This window comes from Canis aureus, chromosome 18, assembly GCF_053574225.1.
Source record: "Canis aureus isolate CA01 chromosome 18, VMU_Caureus_v.1.0, whole genome shotgun sequence".
Taxonomy (NCBI): domain Eukaryota; kingdom Metazoa; phylum Chordata; class Mammalia; order Carnivora; family Canidae; genus Canis; species Canis aureus.
The window spans coordinates 1721282-1734310 of NC_135628.1; the positions used below are offsets into that span (position 1 = coordinate 1721282).

The window sequence follows — 13029 nt, forward strand, 5'->3', positions numbered from 1 at the left end:
CACAGCAAACAGCGACTAGAGACCCCGTGTGTTTTAAATAGTCTCAGAGGTGGAAAGATCTCTCATCTGTGAAGGTGTCTTAGCATTTGGGAAATACCCAAAAGTCATTTGGAACAAAGTCTGATCTTAAACAAGCGGGGGAAGCGTTTAGCGGTTCGGGTTGAACTTACGGTGTGAGTGCCCAGAATGGAACACCTTGTGTCATTTAGATCATTATCAGGGACGAATATGCCCGTTGCCTTTTGAAGGGATGGCTTCCCAAAGTGACAGGGTTGTTTGAAAAGAGAGGACACATACTACAAAATCAAGCTACATTACAATTATACCTCTGTCTGATGCTGCCCAGGCATCTTTGCCGTGTGCTGCTCATTTATAAAACTGGCCCCGGGCACATCGATCTCCTCACCGTTAATGGGACCCACCAGGTAATATCTGTGAAGGGATGCTTCTGTGTTTGGCAAGGAAACATTTCCCCTCTTTTTGTGAAAACACTCTCTAATTCTCAGTCTCTCAACGAAACTGCGAACACGATGACGTACAAAATTTGTTGTGCGACTATCAAAATTAAAACAAGCTTGGAACAGATTTCACACTTAATTCTGGAAGTTTTGTTTTATTACATTTACCATAAAATTTATTGTATAATTTAGCACTGGTGGTTGTTCTGCAAAGCCCTTCATGTTTTTATATCTTATTAAATCTAAACTTACATATAAGCAATTAAAAAATCTCCAATTCAGTTTACTGGGCCTCAGTTTTTTAAAAAGCCTGCTTTAAACTTTCCTCCTTATACCAACCTGAAGACATTTTATTTGTCTATTTATGTTTTGCAAACATGTATATTGAGCTCTGTCGGTGCTTAGGCACTACACCAAATGCCAACGACATTAACTCAGTTTTTCCTGAAAACCACTCTATGGGATCAGTACCACGATAGCCCTATATGAGGGGTGAGAACCTGCCCCCGTTCTCCAACATGTAAGTGATGAACTGTGACTCAAAATCAGACTGTACAAGTGATATTTTGATCAAAGTATTTAAGAAAGGTTATTCCACTTAAAGAAAAAAATCTCCCTTCCTGGGGTTTCTTAAACCTATGAAATCTGGACCTCGTAACTGCACAGTACTTTAACTTTAAAATAACCTATGAGGTCTGGAAAAATCATTCTCAAGCATTCAGGGTGGGAGGGGGGGATGGGGCGGACGAGGTAAAAACCCAGGAATGTCAGTGGAAGTCTGCCTCACATTGCTGAAGCATGAGATCCTAAAGAGTTGGGGGGCCACTGGGGTGGAGAGACCTGGTCTGCTTTGAAGAATGAGGTCATGCTCAATGTTTTAAACTCATTAGTCCTGCCTAAAAAAAGGATGTGGATGAAAAAGGAAAAAAAAAAAAGACAAATTAGCATCATTTTCAAAAGAAGTTAAATATGTCAGGCAGTAAAGTGTCCTAATTCTGCCTTCAGGGAACATGTGTCACATCCACTTGTAGTTCTGCAATCGGTGAAACCATCTGCAAGGAATACCCCGTCCCTCATTCTTGTTCCTACAACACACGCTTATTGAAGGAAACGTTACAGTTGGTCAGATACATGTGGAAATTTTCTTAGCATTACCTAATTACGCCATTGGGCCAACGTGTCTTTGAACAAAACACAATTTGTTCTAGCCTAATGAGACAGAGCACGTCAGTGACTTTGACTAATGAGGGCAATATAAACAGTCCAAATAACATATTCTTAATTTTCCCCGTGTTTCCAGGACCACCATTACCTACAACTCATAACCGCCTTCGGAGTCTGTGAGAAGAGGACAATGGCCAGGTGGCTCCTCCCAGATGCTTGTTCCCAAGGCAATATTGGCTCTGGTGGCATTTTGCTCAGAGATCCACGATAACTGCCGATTCTCAGTGCTAACAGAGATCATTGAAAAGCCACACATAATTCCCAAATGGTATATGGTTATACAGATACTAATTTTTTTTATCATGAAAACAACAAATGAAATAACATGTATAAACACTTAGGGGAGTTTCTAGGACAAAGTAGGTGCTCAATAAGCTGAACTATAATCATGTGGATGAACACCAGAAGTGAAACCATCCTTATTCTGCTTGTTGCTGCTGGTGATAATCTGCATCCAATTGTGAGTTACTGGGATAAGAACTGTTTACCCAAGGCTTTTCATAAGTTTGAAACTGTATACGGCATTGTGCCTACGTGTGTATTATTACTTGGAACAAGGGGTCAAAACTTTCATCAGATATTCAAAAGGGTACCTTGCTTCCTACAAAAGGTTAAATAAAGACCATGGGCCCACAGGAATCATTCGCTTTAACTTGTCTTATAAAGAGCCAAAATCTGTTTTTGGATGAAGCCAAAAATGTGTTGTTTTTTTTTTTTTTCTTTTTTTAACACGAGTCATTTTGTAGGCTTAGTTTGGTAGATGGAAGAACTAATCCAGCGCCCAGGTTCTCTCCCCTCTCTTACCACCAACCTCCCTATCCTGCTGTGTACCTTTATTAGAGTTAGTTTGGACTTGAGAAATGGGGGAAGAAATGGAGAAAGAGAGATAAAAGATGTAGAGGCCCTTTAGAGCAATTAAATTCCACAAAGATGTGGGTATGAGGAATTGGAGCTTTCAAAAAGAAACCCCATTTATCTGCTCCCCTGTTAGCCACGACCTCCCTCAACATTTCAAATGTCACATTTGATATCTGGTCACTCTAACAGAATATTTCATTTAAAGGCCTGCCAGGGTTCTTTTCTATCTCCCTGTGCAGTTCACAAACCAGAAGACTGAGTCTTAGAACGCCGAAACATAGACTTCCAATGAAAATCAGTGTTCGTATACAGCCACGGGCTGTCCTCCGAGAGACTTCTGGATGCTGAAGCCAGGAAGATCCCATTCTCCTCCACATTATCTCGGTACTGCTGCACTAATGGTAGTAAAAGTTTGTTTCTTCTTGTAAAGGAAGCAGATGTGACTTCGAGAAACATGGAGAACAGATGTGCTGAGCAAAAGTTTTTATTTAAATGGTAATTTAGCTGACCGTAAGTTACATCAACCCATGAGGTGAGTGTTTAACATAGCTCTTTTTCACCAATTCAGAAAGATAATTTATATAAGCACTAAAATAGATCATGAACTAAAGAACACACTCCTCTCATCTTCACTTGCTTTTTAAGAAAACGATGCTAAATAAAAATTCCTAAGCCTCAGATGTATACGAATGCTTATTGGCCACTGAGGAGGCTACTGCAATCAAAATGTCTGGGTGTGCAAACTGCTCGTGGAAATAACATTTCACTCCCCTCACCGTGGCATAGGCCCTTGCAGAATGCTGGTAAAGGTGTGCTCAGTCCCTGCACACAGAACCTAAAACACCTGCAAAGGGCTAAGTGTTTAAGTAGGGAGCGCTTGACAAGACTTGAAAGAATGCCTATGGCCCGGGTCATTGATGACGGTATGGATGCCTTTGCCATCCATCCCTCAGAGTGAGGGAGAAGAGCAGGGCCAAATCCTCTATTATGCACCACAGGAATCATGCCTACAGCACACAGCACTAATTTTAGGAGCCCGAGAAAATGCTGGAATTTCCTTTATACTTAGAAGAAAAAAAAAACTAAACTCTTCAAAGTGTGCACGTGTGTGAGTACATGCACCTCTTTATACCAACACAGTTGCAAAATATAACGTTAAGTAATTCTTTCGTGGAAGAAGGGATCCAGAAAGGCAAGAGTGCCTAGGACTGGTGACCATCTGGAATGCAACTGTGTGGATCAGCCCAGGCCACTTGCTCTCCTATTTAATTCCCAACCAGCTCTTCCCGTCCCAATTCCTTTACAATTCTAGCATCCTCTCAGCTCTACAGTCAACTCATCTTCAACAAAGCGGGAAAGACTATCCACTGGAAAAAGGACAGTCTCTTCAATCAATGGTGCTGGGGAAATTAGCCACGTGCAGAAGAACAAAACTAAACCATTCTCTCACACCAGACACAAAGATAAACTCAAAATGGATGAAAGATCTAAATGTGAGACAAGATTCCATCAAAATCCTAGAGGAGAACACAGGCAACACCCTTTCTGAACTCAGCCACAGTAACTTCTTGCAAGATACATCCACGAAGGCAAGAGAAACAAAAGCAAAAATGAACTATTGGGACTTCATCAAGATAAATAACTTCTGTACAGCAAACAAAACAAAACAAAACAAAAAAACAGTCAACAAAACTAAAAGACAACCTACAGAATGGGAGAAGATATTTGCAAATGACCTATCAGATCAAGGGCTAGTATCCAAGATCTGTAAAGAACTTATTAAAATCAGATAATCCAATCATGAAATGGGCAGAAGACATGAACAGACATTTCTCCAAAGAAGACACACACGGCCAACAAGCACATGAGAAAATGCTCTGCATCACCTGCATTCAGAGAAATACAAATCAAAACCACAATGAGATCCCACCTCACACCAGTGAGAATGGGGGAAATTAACAAGACAGGAAATAACAAATGTTGGAGAGGATGTGAGAAGTGAGAACCCTCTTGCACTGTTGGTGGGAATGTGAACTGGTGCAGCCACTCTGGAAAACTGTGTGGAGGTTCCTCAAAGAGGTAAAAATAGATCTGCCCTATGACCCAGCAATTGCACTGCTGGGGATTTACCCCAAAGATACAGATGCAGTAAAACGCCGGGACACCTGCACCTCGATGTTCACAGCAGCAATGTCCACAGTAGCCACACTGCGGGTGGAGCCTCGGTGTCCGACAGATGATGGATAAAGAAGATGTGGACTATGTATACAGTGGAATATTCCTCAGCCATTAGAAATGACAAATACCCACCACTTGCTTCAACGTGGATGGACCTGGAGGGTATTATGCTGAGTGAAGGAAGTCAGTTGGAGAAGGACGATCATCACACGGTCTCACTAATACAGGGAATAGAAGAAATAGTGAAAGGGATTTATAGGGAAAGGAGAGGAACTGAGTGGGGAAAATCAGAGAGGAAGACAAACCATGAGAGACTCCTAACTCTCGGAAACGAACAAGGGGAAGTGGAAGGGGAGGTGGGTGAGGGGGATGGGGTAACTGGGTGACGCACACTGAGGGGGGCACTTGATGGGATGAGCACTGGGTGTTATGCTATATGTGGGCAAACTGAATTTAAATTAAAAAAAAAACAATTCTAGCATCCTCACTGTTATCAGCTCCTACTTCTTCTGCTGTTCTTTTTCATCCTTCTTTTGTTCTCCTTCTCTATACACCCAGAGAGGTAAGCCTGAGAGGTGCATCTGGACAAAAAGAATTTTCATGATGATGATGATTGTGATGATAATTGAATATTGACTGAGCACTTGATCATATACTAGGCTTGGGATCAAACTTTGCATTTATCAACTGGTTAATTCTCAGAACAATTCTCTGAGACAGGTTCTCTCACTAGTTCTAGTCTTAGATAAAGAAACTGAGGTTCAGAGAGCTTCGCTGCCCCGCACTAGGAGACACAGCACATTAGACCAGTTAGAAGCAGAGCCAGGACTGAAACCCAGGCTTGCCTGATAGCAGTGATGGGCATGAACCTTGGACTCCATGGCTTTCAACCACTGGTTAGGAGAATGGCCTGACGCAATTTGCTAAGATGCAAAATTTGCTCTAATAAAATCATCTCGACAGAGACAACGGACTTTTATGTTGTTGATAGAGCAAGAGAAAATTCTGAGATTCTCTCCCACATGTGTAAATTAACTAAATGCAGTGTTCAATCCCAGCATTCAGGAACCTACTAATTTTCACTCGTTAAAGGCAGAGAGATACCATAATGAATCACTTAAGGTGGAAACAAACACGCGAAGAATCTGTTCTTAATACCTCTGAGACATATCACCAAAATATAAAACCCTTAAAATTAAATATAAAAAATACATTAATTAATACAAATAGAAATAAATGAGTACCTAAATTTGTAAATGAATATAAAAAAACGTTAAATATCACAAGACAGAATTTTCTCGTAGAAGGGAATAGGGTGAAGCAGACAATAAAAGTCATCCATGTTATCTTATCTGTTTGTTGTGAGGATTAAATAAGAGTAGGAAAGTAAGGTCCTTTCACATTGATGAATGTCATTGTAGTATCATCAAATTGTCAGTTCCACAATAGTTCTTCTCACTATTAAAAAGTACACATGAACAAAGGGTTTTTTAAGTTTTGAAAAACTATATTGTGGATGTTTTTAATAGAAACAATTAGTAAGTTGTGTTAAACAGTGAGAAAGATTAACTAGAAATCGCTAATGTGTAATCAAGCGTAATATTCAAAAATCCTCCGCATTGGAAAACATCTTAACAATGATAGTAAACATAGTAGTTTGGCTAAGTAGAATTCCAATACATAAAATATTAAACCTGACTTAAATATTGGGACCAAGAAAGACAGCCAGATATGAGGATATATATGTGTCTAGTAAAATATTAGATGTGAGCTCTAAAACTTTTCCAATGAAGCTCTGATTCTATCACATTCCTCATCAAAATAAGGATTATGAAAACCTCAGAATTTTGCAGTGATTCTAGAACATTATAAAAATTATCATTTGTACATAACCATGAAAACAAGTTCTACTAAACTAAATTCTAACAGGTTAAATTCTGGCCAAACGAATTTCCTAAACAGGTTAATTAGATTATGAGTGTAGTAAGAGTTTTGGATTCTACAGTCCAGAGTAATGATAAAGGGGGTCAATTTGAGGTCTGTCAGACTCGTATTCAAATACCACCTTCACTACTTAATTACACATGTTTTAAAGCCTTACGTCCTCCATAAGTTAAAGGTTGGGACAGTTATCACCAGTGTTTAAAGTTGTGAAGAACGTCAAATAAGATAAAAAAGTAAAGTGCTTAGCATCATATCTGGCACGTAATGAAAGTTCTCCTGATGTTGCACAGTATCTCCCATAATATATGACATATTTGTAAGAGCAAAGTGCATAGCAGATAATTAATACGCAGTCATTGGTTGGGAGGCTTCCATTACAACACAGGCTCTATTGCTGAAAAATTGAATCACATACTTCGGGTGTACTGGGGTAGGCAAGGTAACTGAAAATGACAAAAATGAGTATTTAATAGACATTACGACGTTGGAAATGGACAAAGGGGCTTTTTTGTCATCAATAAATGCTCTTCTTTTGTTGTGTTTGCTAAAATATTAGACAGTTATCACATGAATTGTTTTGTAAACTTTGTGTTGAGAAACAGTACAAAAATAAGTGGGAGAATTGTAATGCATTTCCAAATGCTGTAATTGGAGTCATTTAATAGCTCAGCATATAGATCACTAATTAATTTTTTTTAATAAGACAGCAAATGTCAGTTTTAAATCGATAACTAAATGCTGGGCAAGACTTTTTTTTTTAAACAGAATTTTTTTTCTTTCCTCGGTACTTTTCCTTTATTAATTGTAATTTATTTTAAAATGAAGGCCGTTTCTAACAAACGGATCCCTGAAATGTAGTCTCCTACGCTTCTGCTATATGACCTTTCTGTAGATTTTATTTATGGCCTTATTCTGGCACAACGCTTTGGAGGCAAAATGTATATATATGAGACCATAGATCATTTACACAAATCCATTTCCATGGATGCTATATTGTTATCCTTGTCAAAACTTTTTGATTTGGAAAGAGATATTAAAAGAAATATCTCCCCATATGTGTTTTAATTTCCTTAGAACATAAATATATTTTATTAATTCCAAAGCATGACATATTCCAGCCATAATAACAGTTTATTGCTTTCTAAATCTTTCTTCCTAACAGCAAAACATTATGCTATTTATAGGTAAATCAAAATGAAATAACAGTGTAGGTATGTTATATGACTTTTTATGTTTCATTAAGAATCATGTTTTCTATAATTGAATGCATATTTCTGATTATAATACATTAGAAAAGATGGCAAATTAATGAGAAGCATAAAGAGCTATCATAGTGGTATTTGCTGACTACAGAGATGATTAAAAATACAAGGATGAGATAAGAGACGAGTGATTCTTCAACTTTCAACATGGAAGGATTACCTCTAACCTATTCATACTTAGAGTAAATCCACTACAGATTTACTAGATTTACTAGTGGAAAGTAGAAAAGCAGGCCTGTTATTGGTATGTATCAGTAGTTCTCAACTGGGGTCAATTTTGCCCCCCAGGTGATGTTTGGCAATGTCTGGAGACATTTTTGGTTGTCACAATTTGGAAAAGGTATACTTCTGGAACCTACTGGGTAGAAGCCAGGCTGCAAAATATTCTACGGTGCACAGGATAGTTCCCCAAAACAAAAAAATTATCCAGCCCTGATATTGACATTGCTGAGGTTGAAAAGCCCTGGTCCAAATCTAGTTGTTTTGTATCAGTTATGTAAATTGGTCCTTTCTACCTCACTGGAAATAGCTAAAGTATGAGTTGCCTCTGTGGCAGCCATGTACGAAATCCAACAGGAAATATAATTAGAAACAGACACTAAAATAGTGAATTATGGCTAAGTAGGTATTTTACAGTATTTGATCATATGAATGATACAAAACACCCATGACAACTTAATTAGATTATCTTTTTTATTCACCAAAATGTCAAAGTAATTGATTTTTGGATTGGTATGCCTTATATTTACTTTCCCTTCACTGCTAGTTGACTTTTCAGTGAAATGATAAAATGAATAGCTGATAACCAGAAAGTGGGAGAATGGGAGAAGGAGAAATTAGGAGGCTTGATTAACCACAGATTGGACACTCTTTGGGGGGTATTTTAATGTAGATCTCCTTTTAGGTTTGTTTAAAAATTAATAATGGAGTCCAATAGGACAAAATATAATTTAAAATATAAGGAAGAAATGTAATTTTTCCCTTTAACCAGCAAATAAAATATAAAGTTTAATTCATTTCCTCTGGTTTGCCACATATACACTTTAGGGGTTCAGATAGAATGGTCTACCATTTAATATGCAATGGTCTGACTCTGGACATCAACCTAAGAATATAGTAGGTCACTAAATTTGTTGATAAAAAAGAAAAATGACAATTTGGAAGACTAAACATTCATGAGTCTCATAATGTATATCTGTTTAACTATCAATTTGGAAACTCTGATAGGAGTTCCAAAATTACATCTTTCCTTCTCTGTATTCTGAACTTCATGATGGGATCAGCTTGCAGTGAAACCTAAAGACGCTAATGAGATTAAGCATAAAGAAGAAAAAAGGGCAAGGTCTCTGGATGAGAACTGTCACTGGAGCCTGGGATGAGAAAAATCTAACCTCTGTTATGGACTCCTCCAGTTCCTCAGGCCACTCGTGCCTCGTTAGGTGTCTAAACCAATCCTTATTATTCATTCATTATCTCTTCAGTCATTTGACAGTTTGTAAAAGGAAGGCTAAAAAAATACTAGTGCTTATTAGACACTGTGCCATGTTATAAAATATAGTACTGCTGGGGGACCACACATCAATTTTAAATTAAAACCTTCTGGAAAGAATTCTTCTAAATGACTGAAATAGTTTTCTGCAATCATCTGTAGGGTATATCCCACAAGAATTTTCTAATATATTTCTTCATGTTATATTAACAAATTCCTAATATAATCCATTGTCTAAGGTAATTGCATGGTAATTAACTTAATTTTGATGAATGTAATGTTTGAGAAGAGACGCATGTCTTGGGAGATAATACATACTTCCCCACTAATGTTTTTCTCTTATATTATTGAAGCATAATTTATATTCAGTATATATAACTTACATATGGCAAAATGCATGTATATCATATTCTATATACAATAAGTTGCACAAATCTTAAGGACATAGTTAACTGAATATTTTCTATATCTCTACACCACCTGGTTATGTATGTCACCACCATCCAGACGGGGAAGCAGGTCTGGGGTGCAGTGAGCAGGCCAGGTTAGCAGGAGCATAAAACACGCTCTGACAAATAATGGCGAGAGAAGAGAGCACTTCTCTGGCCGCTGCCTTTAAGGAAACATGGCATTCATCCCACTCACGGAGGCTCAGTCAGCTCCTTCTCTCGCAACAGATCATAACCAGTCCTCTGTGCCTCAACGCTCCCAACAGGTTGTCAGTCACTGAGATGTGCCATATTTGCAATTATGCTTTCTGAGTGAATCAGGAGATGTGATAATATCAATTACTACTTCCCCAGAAGCACCTATAGTGAGGGGACATGATGTGAGGAGACGTGGAAGGTCGTACCTGGAATCTTAACCGAGAGAAGAAACAGAGGAGAGAACCACCAAATTGGACAAAGCCTCTGGGTAACATTCCCCCTCCAAGATCGGCAGACTGCAAAACGGCATGTGTTGCTCACGAGACAAACTACGGCCTTTAGGAATGAGTAAGATACAAGAAGTGCAGGAAAAAATCAATCTACTCAAGCAAATTTAATTCCCTTCGTCTGGTATCCCTTCCACAAAATAGCTTCATAAATTTTTCTCTAATTCTTTAAAATCAACTCCACTGAACCTAGTTTAAAGTTTCAGAGTAGATTCAGGTACAATTCCAAGAAACACAGCACAATTTCACATGGAAGTGTAAAATCAAACGCAAAATCAATTTTGTAACTCAGTGTGAGTACTCAAGACATTTCTTTCAATATTAACTACAATACGTCCACTGAACACAGTGAGTGTGTGGGGGGGCGGGTAGCCAGCACACTAAAAAGAAAACCACTCACAACAAGGTATCTCACATCCCTGGCTGGAACTCTTGCTCTTTTGAAATGAGACCACAGTTTGGATTTGTAAGCATACATTTTTTTTCCCCTAACAATTTGCATTTGGCATTTTTCACCTAGGTCAACAGGCCACTCCCAGTTCAACGCGAGTGCAAATGTAGAATTCACCTACCTGCACAAAACCGCATGCTGTGAAGTCCTCAAACAAGGGCAGACTTGGACGGTCTTCTCTGTAGATGGTGAGTTTGTATGTGATCAGGGTCTCGCCCTGTGCTGGAGATTCATCCACCACAAGCATTGAGATTTTGTTCATTCCCAAACCCAGAGGGTAGTTAGCAAAGCTAGAGGAAGAGAGAGAAAGAAACATTCATTCATACATCCATATAAATAAATGATAAACACCAACTAAAACTAATTTAGTTTATTAAATGCCTATAATGTGTACACAAAAGCAGGTCAGGTCTGTACAACTTCATATGAAACTTAAAATATGGAAAAAAATGTGTATTTTGGTATGTCGGCAATTCTCTTGCAGGGCAAGTCATGTCCTCCCTCAATCACTGGGAAGGAAACTAGTATTTATGAACCACTTCTCAGGGTCATACATTATCTCATTCAATACTCACAACAAGTCTATGCCCAAAGTCCCATGGTAGAGTCATAGCTAGGACCTAGGTTGGTCTGACTTGAATCCTCTTTTCTTCCTACTAGACTCTCTTGGCTCCCAGGGATCCAAATGCATTTCCTTCCCTATAGCATGGGGACACGAGTATCTTCCTTGCCACCAACATGGCATGTAATAAAGTTCTATCTTCTGTTCAAAATTATAAACACAAGAAACAAAGAAACAAAGAAAGTTCTGGTGACTCTCAGAAGAGTTAATAGAAAAAAAATCCCATGAAACTAGGAAAGTTAGTGTCAGTATGTCCATAAATTGTCACCAAAATGTTTATTCAGCTCCTGAATGCTCAAAACTTTGAGGAGCTGGGATAGGGTAGAAGGAAGTTACCCCTAATGAATCTTTTTAATATTTCAATTAGCAATAATCGCGCCTCGGATAAACCTCACTGGCTACGATACTGCCACTGCGCAAAGCTCTTTTTAACATTTCAAATCACAAGATCCTCTCTTGTTACAACACTATGACAAAGAGTAGATACAAAGATTGCTAACAGAGTACCCAGAATCTATAAAGAACTCATCAAACTCAACACCCCAAAACTAAATAATCCAGTTAAGAAATGGGCAGAAAACATGAACAGACATTTTTCCAAAGAAGACATCCAGATGGCCAACAGACACATGGGAAGGTGCTCCACATCCCTCATCATCAGGGAAATGCAAATCAAAGCCACAATGAGACACCACCTCACAGCCCTCAGAAGGGCTAAAATTAACACAGGAAATGACAAATGTTGGCGAGGATGTGGAGAAAGGGGAACCCTCTTGCACTGCGGGTGGGGATGCAAACTGGCACAGCCACTGTGGAGAGCAGTGTGGGGGGTCCTCAAAGAGTTAGAAATGATGCAGCAATTGCACTACTGGGTATTTACCCAAAGGATGCAAAAATATTGATTTGAACGGGTACATGGACCCCGATGTTTATAGCAGCATTATCAACGAAAGCCGAACTACGGAGAGAGCTCAAGTATCTATCAACTGAGGAATAAAGAAGATGTGACGTATGTAAATATATATATATTATATAATAATATATATATTTTATAATATACAAAATGGAATATTACTCAGCCATAAAAAGGCATGAAATCTTACCATTCTCAACACATGGATGGAGCTAAAGGGTACTATGCTGAGTGAAATAAGTCAGCCAGAGAAAGACAAATACCATATAATCTCACTCATATGTGGAATTTAAGAAACAAAACAGACTAACATAGAGAAGGGAAAAAAAGAAAGAGGGAAGCAAACTGTGAGACTCTTAACAACAGAAAAGAAACGGAGGGTTGATGGAGGGAGGTGAGGGGGGATGGACTAGATGGGGGATGGGTGTTGAGGAGGGCACTTGGGATGAGCTCTGGGTGTTATATGCGAGGGATGAATCTCTAAATTCTGCACCTGAAACCCATTTTACCATCTACGTTAACTAATGAGAATTGAAATAAAAACTTGAAACCAAAGATGGCCAACATCAGTAGAGCACTGATATGTCCCCTTTTTGTTTGTCTTGTGTTTTACGACATGACATCTGTGAAGTGGAAGGGTTTCACACCCTGGCAATCTCTCCAACTGATCTCATGCTTCAGCTTTTCTGAACCTTC

General features: G+C 38.7%; 1 protein-coding gene and 1 non-coding gene across 3 annotated transcripts in view; both read right to left on the minus strand.

Moving 5' to 3' along the window:
- The window catches only part of CPED1 (cadherin like and PC-esterase domain containing 1), a 262754-nt gene that overhangs the window by 113614 nt on the left and 136111 nt on the right, over positions 1–13029 (minus strand). For both annotated transcript variants that reach the window (XM_077855991.1, XM_077855990.1), the window contains exon 15: positions 10920–11088. In XM_077855991.1, the coding sequence (XP_077712117.1) occupies positions 10920–11088 (169 nt within the window). The remainder of the gene's footprint in view (positions 1–10919; positions 11089–13029) is intronic.
- LOC144289244 (U4 spliceosomal RNA) lies at positions 11700–11844 on the minus strand. Its single transcript, XR_013357229.1, has one exon. It is a non-coding gene; the product is annotated as a U4 spliceosomal RNA (small nuclear RNA).